The following is a 21,583-nucleotide window of genomic DNA, read 5'->3' on the forward strand; positions in this document are numbered from 1 at the left end:
TGTCCTAACCTGAAGCATGTTGGAGTTTAAATTCAAATTCACCTTACAATCTCATAATGGCCTCTAAATGATAACATAGTGTAGCTGCTGGAGGTTATCTTCCTCGCTAATACCACTCTGTACCTTGTTTCTTTCCCTCCTTGACTCTATTACCTCAGGATGAAAACAAGCAGCTTCCATCATCTGTGCCAAAGAAGCCGTCTAAGCCCAAGCCCAAGCTGTCAGCGGGTAAGGACAGGAGCGTGGACTCGGCTGTGGACAAGCAGCGGCAAGAAGCCAGGAAACGGCTGATGGCGGCAAAGCGCGCGGCATCAGTACGACAGAACTCCGCCACGGAAAGCGCCGACAGCATCGAAATCTACGTCCCCGAGGCCCAGACCCGCCTCTGAGAGCGAACCAGCGCCGGTCATCGAGCAGAATCCTGACTCACTTTAGACATTCATTGACACAAACACAAACAAATCTGAGACAAAAACACACAGATGTATTACGGATGCACAGAGGCCTGATCCCTCATGACAAGAGGCGATCACAGGGCACAGAAGAACAATCCAGAATAATGCAGATCATCACCCTGCTGCCATGGGACTGAAATAATCTTGACAGATGTTTAATACTATTGTTATTGTTATTGACATTATAATAATTATTATCTCCTAAAGTATATCAGGACTGTCTTAAATGTGCAAGTATCTTGGAATAAGGACACCCTGTACCTTGTGAGCTGACGAAATCTTGGTATCCCAGAAGTTTACTCTCTTAAAAAAAACTCCCTTCACTGCTGAGTCTACCGGCAAGTCGTGGCTGCCTGGTTTACGAGCTAAGCTACCATCCACACACACACTCAGGACACACACATGCAGGTGTACTCACTGTCCACAGAGTCTTCCTGTTCTCTATTTGTATTAGGCTGCCACTCGTCGGGTGTGGTGTGTACGCTTTACAGTGTAAGAGTTCTAAGGTGATGTTAATGTACTCAGAGGTTTTAAAATGCAGAGAACCAGAGGAAGGCAGTAGCATATATATTCTAAAATATCACACTATTACAATGTTCATTTTGTAAATGTTGTATACCAGATTATTTGTTAGAAAGAGGTCAGTGTTCAGTACCAAGGTAGTTTTTTATAGATCCAGTACATGTACTGTCATGTTATATTAGCACTTGATGCAATCATTCACTCCGCCTCTCTCTTCTTCTTCTTCTCTTATCTCACGAACGCACACTACACAGTCTGTGTTTGTGAATATTTCCCATTGTTTAAAGTCTTACACTTGTTTGTTTGTGTTTTGTGAAGGGATGCGAGGTAATGACTGCCCAGCCAGTGAGCTACAGAGGAATGTATGAAATGTTACACATTGACACAGCTCATGTCGACTTGATCACTGCACTTTTCCACTCACCTCAGATCAAGTCTGCCCACCCTTTTGTTTGCCTGATCATTCTGACTTTTCACTGCATCCTCAGTGTGATGTAGGGGACCAAGACATTCACCACTTGATACGGCATTCCCATTCAACCCCGACTATGTGTGCTAGGGACGGGTGGGGGTTTGCTTGCTTCTGGAAAGGAAATGGCATAGCAATAATAAAGGCGTTTTAGTGCAAGCAATGCAGTAGGTACCTAGTCTTAAATGATGAAATTCAACATTTCCAATAAGGATGAATGTTTTCTTTTATGGACTGACAAAAAATCTCAGGTTGAACACTCAAAACTAAACCACATAAAACAGCAATGTAGGGATTATTTATTATATAACGACAAATGAATTGGCCAAATGCTAAGAGACATTGCAAGATATTTCAATTCCAGACCTACTCAATGTTCTAAAATAAGACAAACTCTTGGCAAGGTTAGGTGCTGTGAAGGCCAGGCTTAATATGACTGCTGAAATCAGCTGTTTTCTTCACTCCCCCTTCTAGCAGCTTGAACTCCCACCTCTGTTTGTTGAGAATGAATAACTGTGGTACATATTTTAATTTAAATTTCTAATGTCTTTCATCCGAAATGAGGTCGGCCTAACGCGTCTCGGCTTCTGTAATTATAAGAATTAATGGTGCTGGGATTTCATATTGTGCCAAGATGGCAATTTTCATCCACATTTCAGTGTCATTTGATACAAGCTTTATTTAAAGTGAATTTGTATTTAAGTTTTGTGTGCATTCTCAGCATTGTTTGTTTAGGCATCAGCTCACTCCAGATACATTATGCCCCGTCTCCATCTAAACTCATGACCCACTGATGATTGGACTGGTGCTTCTCAAACGGAAACACATGTTTTACCATGGGTACATGAGACAAACTGGGCATAGCTGATAATCATGCACAAATTTAGGTTCACTCATGTGTTTTGTTTCTTTATAAGAGCTGGCTCTCCCCCTACTGGTCAGTCCTTGCGTGACACTCCAGGCATCTTTTTCTGTTCCATTCTGAATCTTTGGTTGACGTCAAACAAGAAATGAAGTTGAACTGGGAATGCTGACACAACACGAAGTTGTTGATTTTCTTATTCTCTCTTATTTGTATTACATCAACAATGGACATGTGCATTTCATTGTCCAAAGAAATCATTAAACATCCCTTTGCTACATGTCCTGGTCATCATTCTTGCTCTCTTTTTATCGCACTCATCCATAAAACTAAAGTAATATTAGCCACTGAGTTAATATTACACACAAATAGAGCATAAGAAATAGATTAGGACTTCTATTGTTACTGTGTAATCTCTAAAAGCATGGCCTTCTCACTTATAAAAATATACAAAGATCCTTGCCAGTGAATTTTCAGTACTCCTTTAACTGGGTCTTGCAAATGATCTGAAAGTTTTTGTTTTGTAAGGCATTCAGGGTATGTACTGTGCGTAAGAGTTTATAACTGTGACAAAATGGTGAAAAGTTTTCTTTTTTTTTCATATCATTTGAGAGCTGGATCCCTTTATTTGCCCACACGCTGAACTTTAAGGAGAGCATGACCTGATCAGGGATCTTCAGACGGTTTGTTTACGAGTACTTCCTGAGTTTAAAAGGGCTAAAAAAAATTGAACAAGAAATGGACAAAGGACTCTGGAGGCAGATGATGCAGATGTGCTATTCAACCACCGTGTGGAAGAGGCAATTCTCTCTGATAATTCACAGAATTGCCTGAGACACTTGAACCTGTTTTTGTGAAATACGTTTTGGAGTAAAAATGGGGTCATTGTGTATGCTTGATGGACAGAAACCCAGAATCATACGCCCATTGTGACTTCAGTACCCTCATCTCTCTCTGGCTACATATCTACTGTCCTCACTGAGGTCCAGCTAGCAGACGAGCAAAAACTATGTAGTTCCAGAATAACTCCGACTGAAGAACATAACTCAACAAAATAAGCACATATCGTACAGGCAAAGGGTTGTTTAATGTTATGGTGTAATAGTTAGACACTGTGAGGCTAGTTTCTTTTAAGAGAATAAATTATTGTGATTGCAATGAGTTATGTGGCATATTTTCAGTCTGAAATAAGCTGTAGAATTAAAAAGGGAGTGCCACTCAATTGTGGAATGCATTTTTTTTGTGTGCTTTCGTACATGTTTCAAACGATTTACCTCAACCCTATTAGTTGTTCTTCTTGATATAGAGTCGGATAATAATGTCCTGAAACGCCATCTTTTTGAACCCCAAAATACACAGTTTAGTTCTCTTTTTTCTGCTCAGTCGTTTACACTGATTTATAACTTAAAATAAATCAGTGGTTAGAAAAAAACTTCCATTCATCCACTTTAGTATGTGGTCATATGAAAAATTATTATAAATGTTCTTCCAAGTTATAGCAGGAATCTGTAATAGATACTGGTATACGTACCGTGAGTGCTATAGATCTCTTTATTGCTGTTATTTTCAGGAGGCCTTGTTAGTCAGTATTATAGTGCATTAATATAATATAAAGCAGCCTCATGCTTTTGAGTTCTAATGGAAGTAGATTCCAACACTCCAGTCCCATATCAAGGTCTTCCCGGCCATAGATGTAAGTGAGATATATATTTCCTATATATATATATATATATATATAGTTTTAATCCTGGTGGTTTTCATGAAATGTTCAACAACTACTTAACACAGGCCTAATGTGAGGAGGACCACAGACCTTTGGCTACATAGTGTAAACAAATCAACAGAAAAAAACCACACACACAAAAACAGATTTCAATAAATAATCAGAAAACACCTGCTGTCAAATGAACAGTGTTTCATTTATTTAGTTCATATATTAGGTTCTATTTAGCCATGACCCTTTGCCATTGAGGCAATAGTGTTTTAATCAGTAGGCCTATACTGTGACATGGGTACATGTGTGACACATAAGTGTTTAAAAGGAGGCATTAAACATGAAGCAGGTAACATTTACATTTAACTGTAAAAGCAGACCTTTCTATCGCACAATGTACGAGTAACTAATAGCTTAATAATAATAGTCCGGCACTATTTCACAAAGCAAATATGAACTCTCTAAATTGAGTGGCCTTCTCCTTTAATGAACGTGCGCCATATGGGTAGGATGCTGTCATCTCCATACGTCACAGCCACGGACCATGGCGCCTCCAGCAGGCTGCATAATGAAAAAAAAAAAAAAAAGCATGAGCAGGTGCGTCAAGTCACCGGGAGAGAAATAAAACAAAGATGTTCCTTCAAAATAAAAGCACATCCTTGCTCTTACACCTCGTGCAACCAGTCAGAATGTAGATTTGAGTGTAATAAAAATCCAGTATGAATCCAGTCTAATGTATTACGAATATTGGACATTTTGCAGTAATAATACTTCCGAATACTTATGTCAGGAAGGCATATATTCTGCTGCTGTTCTGATAGCCAAACATGTTTTTATAAAACAGATTTTTGTACTGAACACTTCTTCATCTAGGCCTACATGCCATAATGTTTTATGTGTGTTAATATATATATTTATAATGTTTTAATGCAGTTTAGATTCACACCCTTCTTGCCAACCAGGGTCAATATGAGAGGCCTAGTCAAAAGATAGGAGGGTATACGGGGCATGCTCTCCTGGGGATTTTTTCCATGTGACAGTAACGTATATGTGCTTGATTATAAAGACATTCTTAATAAAAACAATTATCAAAGATGCCAAATATTTTTTACATTAGGAGAAAATGACAGCTGCCACCTGAAAAACATCCTTTGAAGAATAATTTTCACTTCTGCCTCCTAAACAGAGGCTGAAATTGTCTGATCTTTTAAAGGTAGGTGTATAATAGACTATAGGTATAGGTTTAAAAAGGTTTCTAAACAGCGTTACCACAGACTGTATATTAGGCTATAGGCTACAGGAGTCTATGGGCGATACTAAAAAGACATAAAAAGCTGAATTTGTAGTTCTCAGATACAGATTGGTTTTTGTATGCCTACCTGCTGCTGACATTGTTGCTGACAAATGGATAGAAATATGTTGAGAATTCTGCCTGGACAGGAAATAAATATTTAGTCAATCAAGATACAAAAATAAAGAATAAAATGTCTTTATTGTCATTATACAATTGTACAACAAAATTATTAAATGGTCATGATCGACCAGCAGGATCGCTTTGCTTTTTTTTAAATTTATTTTTTTATCATCAATTTGTTTCTCTTAATATTCATGTGGGTCTACTCATTGATAAAGACAGACTTATTTTCTTACTCGCTGACCTTAATGCCAGAGGTATAAATCATGTCTTCAAATAAAGGCCTTTAGTTTATTTTGGAAAGCAAAACCGGAAGTTGTAGACAGGTTGTGAGCTGGCGGCAAACCACCGACGACGACGACGAGGTGGAGGAGGAGCAGGAGGAGGGGCTAAAACACCAGAGAAGAAGAAGAAGGGGACTTTTGCAGCGGTGTAAGCCAACTACTTCAGCATCGTAACAAAGGAAAATAACGAATATTGTCTGCCACCTGAAGAAGTGTGGTGAGTTTATACATCCTCGTTATACCTTAACGTGTTGTTGTTGTTGTTGAAGCTTTTCTCTGCAGAAGTTCAAGTTTGAACTTTGCAGGCCATGAGAGCAGCTACAGTGTTAACCTGCCAGGCATCTCTACTGTAACATCATGTTACAGGGTGACACAGTAAAACAACTTCTGCTCTGCTGCTGTTACATTTTTATGATATAATGGCTAGAAATCCTGTACTGATTTTTTTTACAGAATAATACTTACTTTGAGCTACCAGTACGAAACAGCTCATTGTAAAGGGCAGAGAGAGGTTACACTAGTAAATCTGAAATCTGAATCTGTGGCTTGAGGAACTATAACTAACAAACTTGCAACAGATAAAGGATGCAAACAACTCAGACGGATTCCCACAGGTTATTGCCCACAACAGTAAAATGAATAAACTCTGAGACAGCTAGTAAAAGGTCACCTCTCTCTTCACCCAGCATCCTTTGTGAATATTTGCTGGATGCATTATATTAACTACTGAAGATTTTTTGTGTTCAGGAAAAAGAAAAAAAAGAGCATGCCAGCTCAGGCCATGGGAAATAATGTGTGTTTTCTCATTAGTTTTGGACATTTGGATGAACAAGTTAACCACTTATGCTAAAATTAATAGTTAGTGGCAAATTAAAACATTTATACAAACAATTCTTCACATTTGTAAAAGCTGCCTCAGTTTTTGCCACAGTCTCATACTTTGGAAAAAAAAATAGTTAGGTTTACAATACACTCTTTTATTTCCCATCAGTGCCCTGTATGGATCTCTGTATTCACTGTTTGTCTGCAGCGTTAAGCGTGTATTAATGTATCATCACCTTTTACAGCTGATATCTCATGTGCCATTATTATTCTGATATGATACAGCGACGTCCTTTTTCTCTAAATAGGGGGAGATGCAGACCTCATCTTACAAGTGACCAGAGTTCAGATTCAGATCAGACCAGTCATGGCCGCTCGACAGCAAAAACCCGCGGCTGCTGCAGAGGGCTCGGCAGAGGCCAAGCGGACTGACCTCAGGGCCAACGAGAAGAAGTGCTGTGAGTGGCTTGTTTTTCCTTTTATGTGCCCAGACTTATAAACTGCTGTGTATCCTCTTTTTTTTTTTAACCCTGTACACCTTAACTCTGACATTATTTAAATGGAGTCACTATGTGCTGTGATTTGTTCTTTTCTTAACATCGGTTACTCTTTAGTGCATAAGTAAAGAAAGGTGAAAATGTAACTGCAGACACTAACTGTTCACTTCCTGCTTTGACGCACCTTCTGTCCCCGTCAGTATGGCATGCATACAGGTGCAGATGTATTTGTAGACGAGGATACTACAACAAATACTTAACCGGCTTAATTATTGTATAACAATCGAAGGTCAACATCAAGAATGTAAAAGTGTCACTGAGCATGGCCTAATTTTAATCCGCAGTCAGACTTCAAGGAGTCATTTATAAAGCACTTGTTGATAGGTCGTAAAAAGATTCAAAATGTGTCCCGCTGCACACAAAACTTTTCCTGTCTGCCGCTTCTTAAACCTTGCAGACATCTGTCCATAGAATCTCAAGGCAAGTCTGGTCCTGCCAGGTCTTTGTTTTGAAAGCTCTTTCATGGACACTGAAAGAAAAATGAAGGGGGAAAAAAAAACCTGTCAAGAGTTTTTCCATCTCATATAACACAGCTACAGTTGATTAGTGAACTGGGTTGATGAGCTGCAGGACTCTGGAAAATATTAACCAGAAGTCAAGAGATGAGAGTGGTATGAGGGGAATGTTTCACTAAGCTTTAGCCAGCGGCTCCACATTTACTACATTTACCCAGCCTCTCTTTGCTGTCATTAGAATGCATATGTGCCCTCTGGTCACAAACTGGGTGTTTGAGGGGGTATATTTTAAGCTAATAAAATGAAAATATGAGATGAGATGAGATGAGATTCAACTTTATTGTCATTACACTTATACAAGTATAGAGTAACGAAATGAGGTTTGGCATCTCACCAGAAGTGCAATAAGCAGAAAGTGCAAGAATCTGTGCTATGTACAGTAATTACAAAATTTAATGTGAATTATTGGGTATATATGGATGGCTGGATTAATGGGATGATATAAATATAAATAAATGCTATAAATATAAGTATATTTTTAGGATTATAATATACAGATTAAGGTGCAGTGAGCATGCTATACTATGTGTTCGTCATAAATAGTTTTGCATGCTGCTAACATTTCTGGTTGTGTGTGTATGTGTGTTGCATGTTTTTTCTTTGCGTTTGTGCAATCTGCAGCATGGGCCTCCTACATGACCAATTCTCCAACTGTGATTGTGATGATTGGGTTGCCTGCTAGGGGGAAAACCTACATGTCCAAGAAGCTGACCCGCTACCTCAACTGGATCGGAGTGCCGACGAAAGGTCAGTACAGACACAATACTGTGTTACACTACAGGAAATACAAATCAAACAGCAGGATAAGATTTAATCATTACCTCAGTACACTCTGTGAAATGTCAGTGGTGGTAAAATGAATGAGCATTATGTTATTTGTGGAAGGGAAACGCAGGTGTGAATAATTATGGTAGTATCATGATGCACTGCGTACAGAGATAATACCTTCCTTTGCTTAAGACTATGCTGTGTTAATGTCATTGTATTTACGTCAACACCCCTCATTTAGTGGCTCTGTTTCTAGTTGTGCCCTTATGGCTTCACCTCAGTAAAATGCAGAACCAGAAGAACTGGTTTTTGCAGAAGTCAGATGTAGATCACTGTCCTGAAAGATTGAGCAGTCCTTTTCACTGCCTCTGAACGTATTTCCCTGACTGTCTCCTTTGTAGTGTTTAACCTCGGAGTTTATAGGCGAGAAGCGGTGAAGTCATACAAGTCCTATGACTTCTTCAGACATGACAATAAAGAAGCCATGGAGATAAGAAAGTGAGTGAAGAGAATGAATCTTATTATCAATCTGTGTTGGTGTCGTAGCTTCCCATACTTAGCCTTCTGCAGGAGTTTTAGTGCTCTTTCTGTTATGACTTCAAACACCTGGTTACCTTGCAAATGCGTCATTTGACTGCATGTTTTGATTAACAAAAAGAGCTATTGCTATTACTACAATGATATGTTGTGCTGAATATACATTTCATAGCCTACTAACAGATTTTCTCTTCCTTTTCTCCGCAGGCAGTGTGCTCTGGTGGCACTACAGGACGTCAAGGCCTATCTGAATGAAGAAGGAGGCCAGATTGCTGTAAGGCCACATAAAAAACAAACTTGAGCCCTGCACCCACATTCCTACATTATATTACAGAACAAATCACAGGTGGTGTTCATATTTGCAGGCAATACATGAATTCATTCATTCAACCTTTATTTATACTCGAGAGATCATTGATGGGCAGCCCTTATTTACAATGACATCGAGTCGTTACAGAATCAGTTAAAAGACAAACAACAAATCATTAAAAGAACCAGAAGACAAATAAACACAAGACTTCTAAAATCAACAAACTGGGTTTTTTTTAAGAAGCTTAGACAATTAAAAGGAAATAGGAAATACTAGAGTGTAAGAAAAAAGTCTGAAATGTACTAAAATAAATAAAACACTCTTATATAAAACAGTTACAAACAAAAGGATGGTAGGTTTAAAATTAGGTTTCTAAAATGCCCAAAAGGTCAAAGTTAATTTCCCCTCAAGGACATGTTGTATGTTGCTCTAAGAGTTAGGTGCAGAAGAATAAAAAGCAGAATTTCCCAGTTCTGATCTGACTCGAGGAACATTCAACAGTAACCGCTTTGAGGAACGTGTCTGGTAATGCCCAGCCGGGAGATGTATGAGTTCTGTTATGTATGAGGTTAACTCTTCTGTGAGAATGCATCCAGATGTATGCACAAGCAAACATTCTCTCACAACAGTCTAGTATGAGTGCAGATGAAATGAAGATTTGTCTGTTCAGAGCGTAATGTTCTAGATATTCTCCAAATATCTCCAATTACGTATGAAGTAGTTCAGAATGAAACATCACTATGCCCCTTTTCTAAGAGGATAGTGAGCTCTGCCTCGTTTTGGTCCCCGTGTTAATTTGAACCTTAACCCCTCAATCAGTAAAGACGAGGAGCAGACCACGCTTTTAAAGCACAGATAGTTTTTGTTGTTTGTTTGTGCAGCCAAAAGAAAATCCCAACTCTGCTCATTGTAACTGTTATCAAACCAAAACCTGCTCTACCCGCTGTGCGTCATTTTAATGGATTCTTAACAATGACAAATATGCGTCATTTAAACTCATGCTGGCCTTCTTTTTTTTTTTTTTTAAGTACAAACTAATAATTCATGTATAAATGGTCCTCTGATGCCACCCAGAGGAACGACATGGAAACAGCATCAGGATGGCTTACCCCTCTACCAATCAAAAGTCAGAAGTACATTCTGCTTCAAATATTTACAATAAATTAAAGTAATTACAATAAAATACTGATAACATAACGTCCAGGTTCATGATAAAGTATTTCTTAGAGCGACACGTATACACAGCAGCGGGGCTGGAGGAGAAAGTGCTTTGGTTTTTCTTTGTTCCTGATTGGCAGAGCTCATTACCTCCCACCACCAGGTACTGAATAAATCCTGGATGTGTAATGTATGTCTCAGATGATCTTGTTTGTCATTAATTGTGTCTTCATCTTCTGTCTTTAATCTGAATTTGTAAACAGAGTTTGAGTTCATCTCTAAATGGATATTTCCTGTGTTGCGTGTCAGGTTTTTGATGCCACCAACACCACCAGAGAGAGGAGGGAACTCATCCTTAACTTTGCGAAAGATAATGCTTACAAGGTCTGTGAAAACATTTACAATTTACTAGTTTAAGTTCAGACATGTTATGTTAATGTGAAGTATACATTTATTAATGATGAACATCTTTTGTTTTCAGGTGTTTTTCGTTGAATCGGTTTGTGACGACCCTGAGGTCATCGCGACGAATATTCTGGTAAATTAATATTTGCTTTAATCTCAGTTGTTAGATCCGTTTAGTCTGAAAATCCTTTTGTAAATTCCTGGACTCATCTCTGACACTTTGTCTTCCACGTAGGATGTAAAGGTGTCGAGCCCAGATTACCCTGAGCGCGACAGAGAAAGTGTCATGGAGGATTTTCTGAAGAGAATAGAGTGTTATAAAGTGACATACCAACCTTTAGATCCGGATGAACATGACAAGTAAGAGTTCGATATTTTAAATACTGTCCTGGAGACAACAAGTTGACACTTTTTTTTTAAGTGACATTTTTTGGGAAATATTTGCCTTTATTGGATAGGACAGCTGAAGAGAGACAAGTAATGATAGGAGGAGAGATTGGGAGAACCCACAGCCGCTGCAACGAGGACTATAGCCTCTGTACATGGGGCACGCTTCATAACCACTAAACTGTCACATTGTCACGTGACCATGAGTCATTTAAATGGTTATTTTTGATTTCTTTCTTTATTGGGATCATTTGCAGTAAACATGTTCTATGTGTTCTAGCTGCTAAGATTGAATAGTTTCATCTTTGTTTGTTGGGAGGAGGAAATGTTTTGCATCACCTTGAACCTTCTCTAATATTCTGAATTAGGTCAGACACAGCATAACAGGATGTTTAGACTACACTGAAAGTACAAGATATCCCTCCCTCCCCCCCCTTCAATGTCTTCAAGTATGTTCGTGTTTGACTCCGTGTCTGTTTTTGTCTCCTGCTCTTTTTGCACACACAGGAACCTTTCCTTCATCCAGGTCATCAATGTGGGTCGTAGTTTCTTGGTCAACAGGGTGCAGGATTACATCCAGAGTAAAATAGTGTACTACCTCATGAACATCCACGTCCACTCCCACTCCATCTACCTCTGTCGCCACGGAGAGAGCCATCACAACATGGAGGCTCGCATCGGGGGAGACTCTGAACTGTCAGAGAGAGGGAAACAGGTGCTTTAAGAAAACACCCTGCTCTTACATTTCTACATTTTTAAAAAGATGCAGCATGTTTCAGAAGTCTTAAACGAATATCTTGACAGTTTTGGGGGAAATTTTTTTTATTTTATACCACTTCAATGTCAGAGTTTTAACCCATTAAACCCCATTAAAAGAAAGATAGTAGCTTAGCTTAGTTTAGCTTAACTTAACTTAGTATCCGATCGATGCACTAAATGTATCTAAACACCGACTGGGTGTACGGAATTATTGAATAGCAACTATTTTCAAAAATGCTGTAATAGTCCTTTTATATTATTTACAGAACAACTGAAAAAACTTTTACAAATGTCAATTATATGGCAAGTAATGGCATCAACACAAAAATATTAAGTGACACAGGTGTCCATTTTTCAGTAAAAATCAAGTGAAATGGTGTAAAAACGCCCTTTTAAAATAATCCTGTTACCAAAAATCAACAAATGCCTTGAATGGACCTTAATGACCTGAGTTTATCTGCAGTGCTCTGCTCAGCTCTTAACTTTCCTCAATATGTTGTCATTGTCAGTTTGCGGCAGCTCTAAAGGGTTTCGTGGAGGAGCACCGTCTGTCCGACCTGAAAGTTTGGACGAGTCAGCTGAGACGCACCATCCAGACAGCAGAGGAGCTCGGAGTCCCCTACGAGCAGTGGAAGATCCTCAATGAAATAGATGCTGTATGTCATCTCATGCATCACTAAAGTTACAGACACACACACAGAAACAGGATTTAGATTTTCTGTCACTTCGTGTTTCAGGGAGTGTGTGAAGATATGACGTATAAGATGATTGAGGAAACGTACCCAGAAGAGTTTGCCATGAGGGACCAGGACAAGTATCACTACCGCTACCCTGGAGGAGAGGTAGAGCTTTCCCTCTTTGTCACTTTGTTTTTTTAACTGATGGAGTGAAGACTATATAACTATAACTATAATAATAATACAGCTCTGTATTCTTTCCTTCCTCTAGTCCTACCAGGACCTGGTTCAGCGTCTGGAGCCAGTTATAATGGAGCTGGAGCGGCAGGGAAACGTCTTGGTCATCTGTCATCAGGCTGTCATGCGGTGCCTACTCGCCTATTTCCTGGATAAGAGTGCCGGTAACACGCACAACAGAAACACAACACATATCTTGATGAAGTCATGCAGAAATACAGCAGCACAAGGCTGCTATAAAATGCAAATGTTGTGCTTTTTTGCAGATAAAACTGGGTTAATTTAAAGCTCTTATATATTCTAAGCTCATGTAACGGGATTGGATTAAGCTTAAGGTGTGTCGCTCAATATCAAGGCTTGAATCGGCCACCAAGACTCTCAGCAATTACATCTCTAAATGCTTGAGAGCTGAGAGAAGTTGAGATATACCTGTGGATAGTTGCAGTAAAATGGATGAACTTTATGTAAAAGCAGAATCATGGCTGCAAATATATTGGCCACATGTTTGACTCAAATATAAGGAAACAATAGTAAAAAAAAAAACTTCTGACAAAGTGTTTTTTATGCAACCACAAGGGGGCAGCAAAGTCGTCAAAGAATCTGCACACCATTGCTTTAATAAGCCGTACAAGAGTGCATGGTTATCATGATGCCAACGTGAGTATAAGTCTTTCTGGAACCAAACTAATCATTTATAAAGATGACTTCAGAGATCTAAAAACCTAAACTGAACTCTACAGTTCTTACTTCAGTAACGTCAGCTATAGATAACCAGCATGACGGAAGAGTTTAGACTGTCTCTCTAATGTGGCTCAAAGTGTAGTGGTCTCTGATTCATTTAAAACATGACAACAGCCCTTATTATGTCTTCATGTGAGTCTAAAAAAGATTCAACCAGTCAGATTAAAATATGTCAGAAATACAAATTCTACTGAATTTGTTTTTGTTGTGGAGGCTGTGAGGAGGCGTTTCTTATACTTCTTTGGTTCCTTAAAATATTAAATACGTACAAAGATTAAACATAAAGTAACTGTATATACAGTAATAACACATTATAACACTCTGTGAGAAGCCTGAATAAAAAGTGCATGTTGTCTAATAATCTCTGCAGATGTAGATGGATGGATTGTGTACAGTAACATTTATTATTTTTTATTTATTTGGATCCCTGTGAGATTCAGCTCATCGGGATTATTCCAATTATGAATGACAAGACACAACCCTTACACACCATATATCTACAGTAGCTATAAATAACCTTTGACAAACATTAATGAACCCAAACTCAGTGACAACAGACATCACAACCTGTGGTAAACAAAAAGGTGAATAATATGTTAGCATAGAAAGCTAATGGAACCATCACACCACAAAGACTTTGTTTTAGCTTCTGAAGTTTCTCTGTAGGAAATGTTCTTAAAGTGATTTTTAAAACAGGGTTCAGTATTTTGTTGTTGAATATCATTAGGTTAGGGATGAGTACTGAGAGATAGATAGAATCTTTATTATCATTGTATACAAGGATACAACGAGACTTTGTTAGCAGCAATCCTAAACAGCAGCGTTTACAAAAACAACAACAACAAAAATATATTTGTGGTGATATGAAAGAGAAATATGCAAAAAGTGGCCAGAGCAATTGCTGTTCAGTGAATGAATGATAATAATAATAATAAATAAATAGACAGTTGTGGTGACTGAAATAATATATACAGTTATTATTTAGATATAGTGCAAATAAGTGAAGTTATAGTGCAGTGAAAGAGTATATACAGTTATTATTGTGCAGTGACTGGATGAGTAAATAAACTGTTTTAGTGCAATGAATGAATAGATAAATAGACAGTTAAAGTGCAGTGACTGAGTAAATAAATAGACAATTATAAAGCAGTGAATTACAAAGTTATTGCACAAGTAATGTTGAACAGTGGGTGTGTCTGAGGGATGGGAGAGGGGAGCCAACAATCCACTGAGCTGTTTTGACGATCCGCTGAAGATCCTTCTTTTCTGCTGCAGTGCAGCTCGAGTACCAGACAGTACAGCCGTACGTCAGGATGCTCTCGATTGTGCAGCAGTAAAAGTTCTTCAGCAGATAGCGAGGGAGTCTGTTGCCGCTCAGGGTCCTCAGGAAATCCGGTACGACTTAGCTCATAGCTGCCATCCAAAACACACTCGCTTGTCTTCAGTCCTAGATGATTCAAATAAGCGGGCTGTGGCAGTGATTCGTGGTCACGGGCGTCTGAAAGTGATTTCCTACAGTGTCATTGTCACAATTACTCACCGGTACTGTTTTAAAAGTATCGATTTAGCACCTGTAAAAAAACCAACTAATACTCAACCCTAATCTGAGTGGAGCACTCGAACATCTTTGTTTGAGTGCCTAAAAATGCATGTTTGAATTTAAACACATTAAATAAAATATGTTGAGTATAAATGTGGAGTCAAAAAACTTGAATAACATGATGTGGGTGGTTGGAGTGGAGAATGTAGTTAGAAAACACATCCATACTTAGGTTTGGGCGGACGCTAAGTGTCGTCAGGCAGCAGCGGAAGTGGTCTCTGCTGCAGCCTCTGTTTAACGTTTTAACCACAGCCAAAACAACCAATGTGGGTGCAGCCCTGACTGGCAATCTATCCCACTGCCTCCACCCATAACACCAGTTAGAAAGCACAGCACGGGATAAAAATCCCCCCCCCCCCCCCCCCCCTTGTTTAGGAGGAAACACAAACATGACTGAACAAAACCACAGCACAGAAAGTCTGACGATTTCTTCTCTCTGTTTTTTTTTGGCACAGATGATCTACCTTATTTGAAGTGTCCTCTGCACACTGTCCTAAAACTCACCCCTGTGGCTTATGGTAAGTCACTTCACTGTTCTAGTCGTACAAAAGACACATACGTTCCTTTTTTTGGATTGTGACGGACTCTCTCCTGTCTACCTCCTTCAGGCTGTAAAGTGGACATGTTTGACCTGGAGGTGGAGGCTGTCAACACTCACAGGGACAGACCATTAGTAAGCTCCCCACCTTTTTTTAATTTTTTTTATTATGTTCTGTCAAAAACATGTTGTGTCGTTTTTCTGATCTTGTCACTGTCCAGCCATCTCAGTACAGTCCATGTCATGATTACACAAGCTGCTCTGACCAGGGCTGTTTGTAAACATTGTGTCCAATATATTACAAAATGATGTTTGTGATTCAGCTTTCAGGAACAACATATCCAGTCCCCCTTAAAAGTCCAGACACCAGATGCATCAAAGTCAATGTAGGTTCAAGATCTGTGTACATACAGAGAGAAATATGCTTACTCATTCTTCTTGTTAGATATATATATATATATATAGACGTGTTTATTCTGTGGTATGTTTTATGGCTCTCAAACTGTGATGACGCCAGACTTTTTTGAGCGGGGTGGCCCAACTGGGGGACTGACTAATGCAGGGGTGGCTGGAAGTTTTACACACTCAAGCACACACACACACACACACGAAAGACATGTTTGTATTTACCACTTTCATCTCCTCTAGTCATATTTACTTTACCCACTAACATGTCTACAACCTGATATATTCCTGTGTATATATTTTTAACTTTTAATTAACGCAACATAGTGTGACATATTCATCTTAAAAGAAAAATGTCCAGAGTTTGGATAACATTTACAGTCAAAAGGAAACATGGCACATTGAAATGCTGAGAAAGCTTGTAGCAGTTTGCTGACATGAATCTGGCTTCTGGCAAAGAGAATAGCCGATCATTGTTCAAAATTAAAGGGGGACCAATGGGGTGGCCAATCAGGCTAACCCAGGCGACCTCCTGGATACGCCTCTTGCTCTCAATTCTTCTTAAAGTGGACATGAACACTATGTAATGTACACAGTCTGTTTGCCATGAAACAGCAGAGAGAGTCACTCTTCTAGAGGGAGAAAGAGGGAAATATCAGGAACCATGTTTTCTAGCAGAAAGTTAGACAAGTGGATTATTTTGGATACGACTGTGGTGACCTGTGGTTAGACCTGACATGAAAGCCAGCAGCTGTCTGTTTTAGCTGAGCATTAAAACTGAACAAAGGAGGAAACAGCTCGCCTCGCTCTTTTCAAAGTAAAAGATCATCTTAACAGCAGAGTGTAAGAGGTACTAGTAGATGTTGTTACCTTCTGACAGATCCAGACTCTCAGCTGACTGTGGTGGCCCATCTAGGACACTTTGCTTATGCAGAGGTGGGATGAAGTTTAAGTCGGTTAAACCGGAATTTAATTTCATACTAACCGACTAGTATCAAGTTAAGAGAACATTCAGAAAAGAGTCACAATTTATTTGAGTAGTCAGCAGGTAAACAATGTAATTTGCTTGGTTGAGTGTGGCTAACGTCAGCAGTTCTGGTATTGCCAGCCCTCAGTCCTCCCTGCAGGTTAAAATGCCTGTGTTGAATGTTGTTATTATAGCCCCCGATGTGGTTATTATTTTAAGGGTGGCCCAGAGGTCCTTGGATCTGCCCCTGTTGACAGAGACTTGAACTCTACAAGGATGAAATGACAATAAATTCAAAAAAGGAAAAAAAAATGGATGAAAAAGAATTCCGAATCAATTTGAGAATCCAAAGGAAATGAAATAGACTGCGTTTGTTGGATTCTGTAGCTTTCCAGCTTCCTGTATCTGGAAACAGTCCTGATCACAAGGAGCTGAAATACACTGACATGCTCTGAAGAGGGCGAGCAGGAGGAGTGGTTATGATCTGTATGTGTTTAACTGTGAGCGACCCTATTCACATTCCCTATTTGAGCCAGTATTAAGAAAGAGATATTGATTATAGGAACTTTATTGACTATATGACTGAATGTTCATTAGTGATATTGTGCCTTTTGTCTCGATTTCCTCATCAGCCAGCTCCCTTTCTGTTCCCTGGTTGTAACGTTTGTGCTGATTGGTGGCGAGGGTTGAAATTAAGAGTCCTAGACAGAGTGGGCGTTATCACATAAACTCACTTACTGAGAAAGCTTTTGTTTAATGGGGTGAGAAATATCCTGTCTGCTGAAACCGACACAACAACAACTTTTATTTCTTCTGCTGTTTTTCTCCATGGCTGTTTTTCCTTCAGGGGCTTCACATTAACAGAGGCTTAATTAGCATGACCTCAAAAGAGCTCCTTTAATTTGTCCACCTTGTCTGTTCTGTTCTTCACACACCAGAATAAAGTCAGAGCAGATGCTGTGCCGACAGCTTTCCTCCGGCGCAACAGCTTCACCCCGCTTTCCAGTCAAGACCAGATTAAACGACCCCGCCTGTACAGCGATGGCAACCCTCAGCCGGCCCGTACATCCCAGGCCCCCAATTTACCCAACATGCAATTTTCTGAGGCGTCTGAGGGGGCAGAGCTGCTACAAAGCGAGGTCAGTGCTGCTTGTGATAAATTAGGAAAGAGTAAAGATGTAAGAGGAGAAGTTTTCTTACACCAGATAGGATAGCTTAGCATCAGTTAGTCATCGTAACATTTAAAAAAAAAAGAAAAAAGAAGGGCCAAATGAAGTTTGTCAATGTGACTGTCACAGTGTATTCATATTAATATGTTTATCTGAAGTCAACAACAGAAAGTACAAGTTAAATGTCCACAAATATTTCTTATTATAAGACAACAAATGATTTATAAATAATACAGATAAACATAACACTTTATTATTTTTCTTTTTTCCAAACCAGTTGTCTCTTTTTAATATTTGGCTAACAAGTAAACTGTGTCTATTACCCTATTAGCTTAACATGTGACATACCATAGCCCTGGCCTTTACAATTAGCCAGCTGGCTATCAAAGCTAAATGCCATTATGAGACTACTCAATCAACTGAGTATACAATTCAAATTCTTCATATGCAAAAGTAACACTTTTTCAGTTCAGTAACAGCAGCTAAAGGTTTTATTTCAAACTAATAACAATGTCAGAGAACAAGTGCCAGCAGATGTCCTTTGTTTTTCCTCATGTCTAAGGTTTAACATAGACATTTTACAATTATTCTAAAGCTTTAATGTTGATAAGATGTACAAGAAAAAAGGAAACCAACTTATCAACATTAAAGCTTTAGAAAGATTGTATATTTACTTAGGGGAAATAAGGGAAGAACTCCAAAAACAGGACTGCACTGGAAAAGTAAGAGCAAGACAAAATATAAGAGTTAAATGTTTAAGTTTGAACATATTTCTTTGAAGTGAATTTTTCATTTAAAATGTTACATTCATGGGTTCATTTCATCTTGACTTGACTTCTTTGTTGGTTGAGGTTCTCCAGAGTTCACAACCCTGATACAAACATCCCCCTAATGTAGTTTCATGTTTTCCACGTTTATTATGTAGGTGTAAGAATAAAATAAGAGTGCCCTTTACAAACTTCTTGGACATGAGATGATAAATCTTATACAGTTGGTGCCCACCTATATTTAATTGAATGTTCTTCACAGTCTGGAAAGAAACTGAGAGGGAGTGTTGACTTCTGACTGGTGAAGTCAGATTTTAATATTAGCTGCAGCGCAGTCAGTGCCAGTCAAAACAAACGCCTCAGTCCTCCTTTGGGTCGGTGTTTTCCATGAATGCCTTTGATTTCCTCTCCCTTCCTTTTTACACCCTGCAGGACTCGTTGAATGGTTTCAGGGCAGCAGACACAGACGACTGTGTTCACAGTTAAAGAAGAATAAAATAAAGGTTTGGGGTTTTATTTTACACTTTTTCCTCAAATGTTTCATGTGAAACATCTGTACTCTCAACCTCAAGCATCTTACTCCTGTGTTTTGCTCATTTATTTCAGGCTGCTGATGAATCACCAGATGTGAGGACCAGCATTTAAATCCCAACCATCTTCAACCATTACATTTTTTGCAACTGTATTATACACCACATCTGTATAACCATATCTATGATGCCACTTTGTTTGGTTTGTGTTTTTAAAGGTTACATGTTGTTAGCGTGAGTTTGCACATGCAAACATGAGCTCAATGTCTTTTCACAGTAGCCTAAAAATCCAGGCTGAGGTCCACCAGAAACGAACCGTACGACCTGTTGCAAAGAGAAAAGCCATCTTTTAGTGCCTCCTAGCACACTCCTCAAACTGTACTCTCAAGTCAGATGATGCTGTATTAGATGTAGAAGGTGTTGATGGTGAACTGCATACCTCATTGGAAGCCATTGCCTTGAAGGAAGCACAGCCTTAGTTTGTTTTTCAGATTCTCTTTGACTTTACTTATTTAAACATTCACAGGTTAAATCCATCCCTCTAGTGCAGACTTAACAAATGTGGAAATCATTGTATTTTTCATTGTTCATTTAAATATGTAAGTTCCAAATTGGTTTTGTGCAGACACAGGCTTTGAAAAGTAATGAACAGTTTTGTCTAGCCTTAAAAAGTGCAGCAGCTACTGTGATTCATGTCTGTGATACGGTTTTGCTTTTCCTACATATTTCACTCAAATAACAGCTCTGATATATCCAGCTCGCATAAAGTGGAGATGAAAACATTCAAACTTACAATAACTGATGCATTTATTTCTAACAAAAAGTGCTCAAGTATTCAAAAGCAGTTCATATCTATAGAGAGTAAACTACAGTACCTACCTATACCAAATGAGCTGTATGATAAGTGACACCTTCATAACATCAGTATGGATAACATCCATCCACGTGACTGATTTTAATAATATCAGGAATATATTAATCATTTGGAAAAGTGCCTTTATTCAAAGGACTGCAAGGTTAATCAAATACTTATTAGTATGAGTATTTAAAACATTTAAGCCTGGGCATTCAATGCAAAATAATGTTTCACATGTAATGAAAGTTTGGCAAAGTTTTGGATGTGTTGAAAAAGCTTTATTGTAACTGTGTTAAACAATGTTATTAATATGTAGTAAATGAGGTTGATTTGACTTTGTTTGACCTTGATAATGATTTTGTTAAGTGTGGTGATAAAGTGTGTGTGAGTTCATTGAGAGTATCTTTCCTGTTTGCTGAACTTCATGTCCCGATAAAGTAAGTCGCAGTCACGTTAAGATATCTTCGGCTAGATGTCACGTTTTTCAAAGAAGAGGAGCCAGTAATCGTCCCGTTCTGTTTGTAATGACGATACAATGCATCTAATCTTACACTGGCAAACGTGTTTGATACACACACTCTGACTCCCTCTGATAAACTGTGTAATCAGAATGTGTGTTTTTATTGGCTTTGTGACCAGACATTGTGAATTAATCTTACATTGTTTGAATGTGTTGCCTTCATGTGATTTCGTGTTTTGCGTTAACAGTAAGTAGTGTGTCACCACGGAAACAGAGCAGGAACAAATAATCAGTCTTGTTTTTTCACAAGAATTTGATCTGTTAGCTGCTTTGATGCCTGAAATGGTCCTTGAACGATAAAAAGCTGTTTAACACAAACACTTTTATGAGATAACCCCAGAACAAGTTATCCTTAAGGTTCAGATCACAATGACTACTCTTACACAAGACTACTGCAGCATTAGTCTCCATAAACTGTCAGAGAGTAAAACTCTTCATACACAAAAAATACTATAATAATATAAATACTAAGTACATCATGTGGTGGAATTTCTGTAGTTATTTAGATTATAATGTACAGATGTCATTAGGTTTATTCACTGTTCTCTAATGTCAGTCAGACCTGACAGAGTTCAGTTGTTATTAGAACACCAAGTACAGCTTAGAGAGTGTCAACTGTTTTTCCTGATATCTGCAAG

General features: G+C 38.7%; 2 protein-coding genes across 10 annotated transcripts in view; both read left to right on the forward strand.

Moving 5' to 3' along the window:
- Positions 1–2,588, forward strand: part of dlgap4a (discs, large (Drosophila) homolog-associated protein 4a) — an 83,772-nt gene extending 81,184 nt beyond the window's left edge. For all 7 annotated transcript variants that reach the window (XM_065960860.1, XM_065960861.1, XM_065960863.1 and 4 more), the window contains one exon: positions 159–2,588. In XM_065960860.1, coding sequence (XP_065816932.1) covers positions 159–389 — 231 coding nt within the window. In that variant the 3' untranslated portion in view covers positions 390–2,588. The remainder of the gene's footprint in view (positions 1–158) is intronic.
- A 3,196-nt stretch (positions 2,589–5,784) lies between these two features.
- pfkfb2a (6-phosphofructo-2-kinase/fructose-2,6-biphosphatase 2a) lies at positions 5,785–20,759 on the forward strand. Of its 3 annotated transcripts, XM_065960868.1 has the most exons (18): positions 5,785–5,937; positions 6,851–7,000; positions 8,236–8,361; positions 8,784–8,880; positions 9,127–9,193; positions 10,697–10,771; positions 10,869–10,925; positions 11,028–11,152; positions 11,687–11,894; positions 12,448–12,594; positions 12,676–12,780; positions 12,887–13,016; positions 15,649–15,711; positions 15,802–15,866; positions 16,055–16,117; positions 18,042–18,242; positions 19,472–19,542; positions 19,646–20,759. In XM_065960868.1, the coding sequence occupies exons 2-17, from the start codon at positions 6,910–6,912 to the stop codon at positions 19,523–19,525; spliced, it is 1,674 nt and encodes a 557-aa protein (XP_065816940.1). In that variant the 5' UTR covers positions 5,785–5,937; positions 6,851–6,909; the 3' UTR covers positions 19,526–19,542; positions 19,646–20,759. The 3 variants fall into 3 exon arrangements, with proteins under 3 accessions (XP_065816940.1, XP_065816941.1, XP_065816942.1); XM_065960869.1 differs by lacking the exon at positions 16,055–16,117; XM_065960870.1 differs by lacking the exon at positions 5,785–5,937 and having other exon boundaries at positions 6,861–7,000; positions 8,297–8,361.
- The last annotated feature ends 824 nt before the right edge of the window (positions 20,760–21,583 follow it).

The sequence above is a fragment of the Labrus bergylta genome, chromosome 12, assembly GCF_963930695.1.
Source record: "Labrus bergylta chromosome 12, fLabBer1.1, whole genome shotgun sequence".
Taxonomy (NCBI): Eukaryota; Metazoa; Chordata; class Actinopteri; order Labriformes; family Labridae; genus Labrus; species Labrus bergylta.

Coding starts and splice junctions, on each gene's coding strand:
- pfkfb2a (XM_065960868.1), top strand. CDS start 6,910: ATGGCCGCTCGACAGCAAAAACCCGCGGCTGCTGCAGAGGGCTCGGCA. Junction 8,881..9,126: donor GAAGCCATGGAGATAAGAAA/GTGAGTGAAGAG, acceptor TTTTCTCCGCAG/GCAGTGTGCTCTGGTGGCAC. Junction 10,772..10,868: donor CGAAAGATAATGCTTACAAG/GTCTGTGAAAAC, acceptor TTTTGTTTTCAG/GTGTTTTTCGTTGAATCGGT.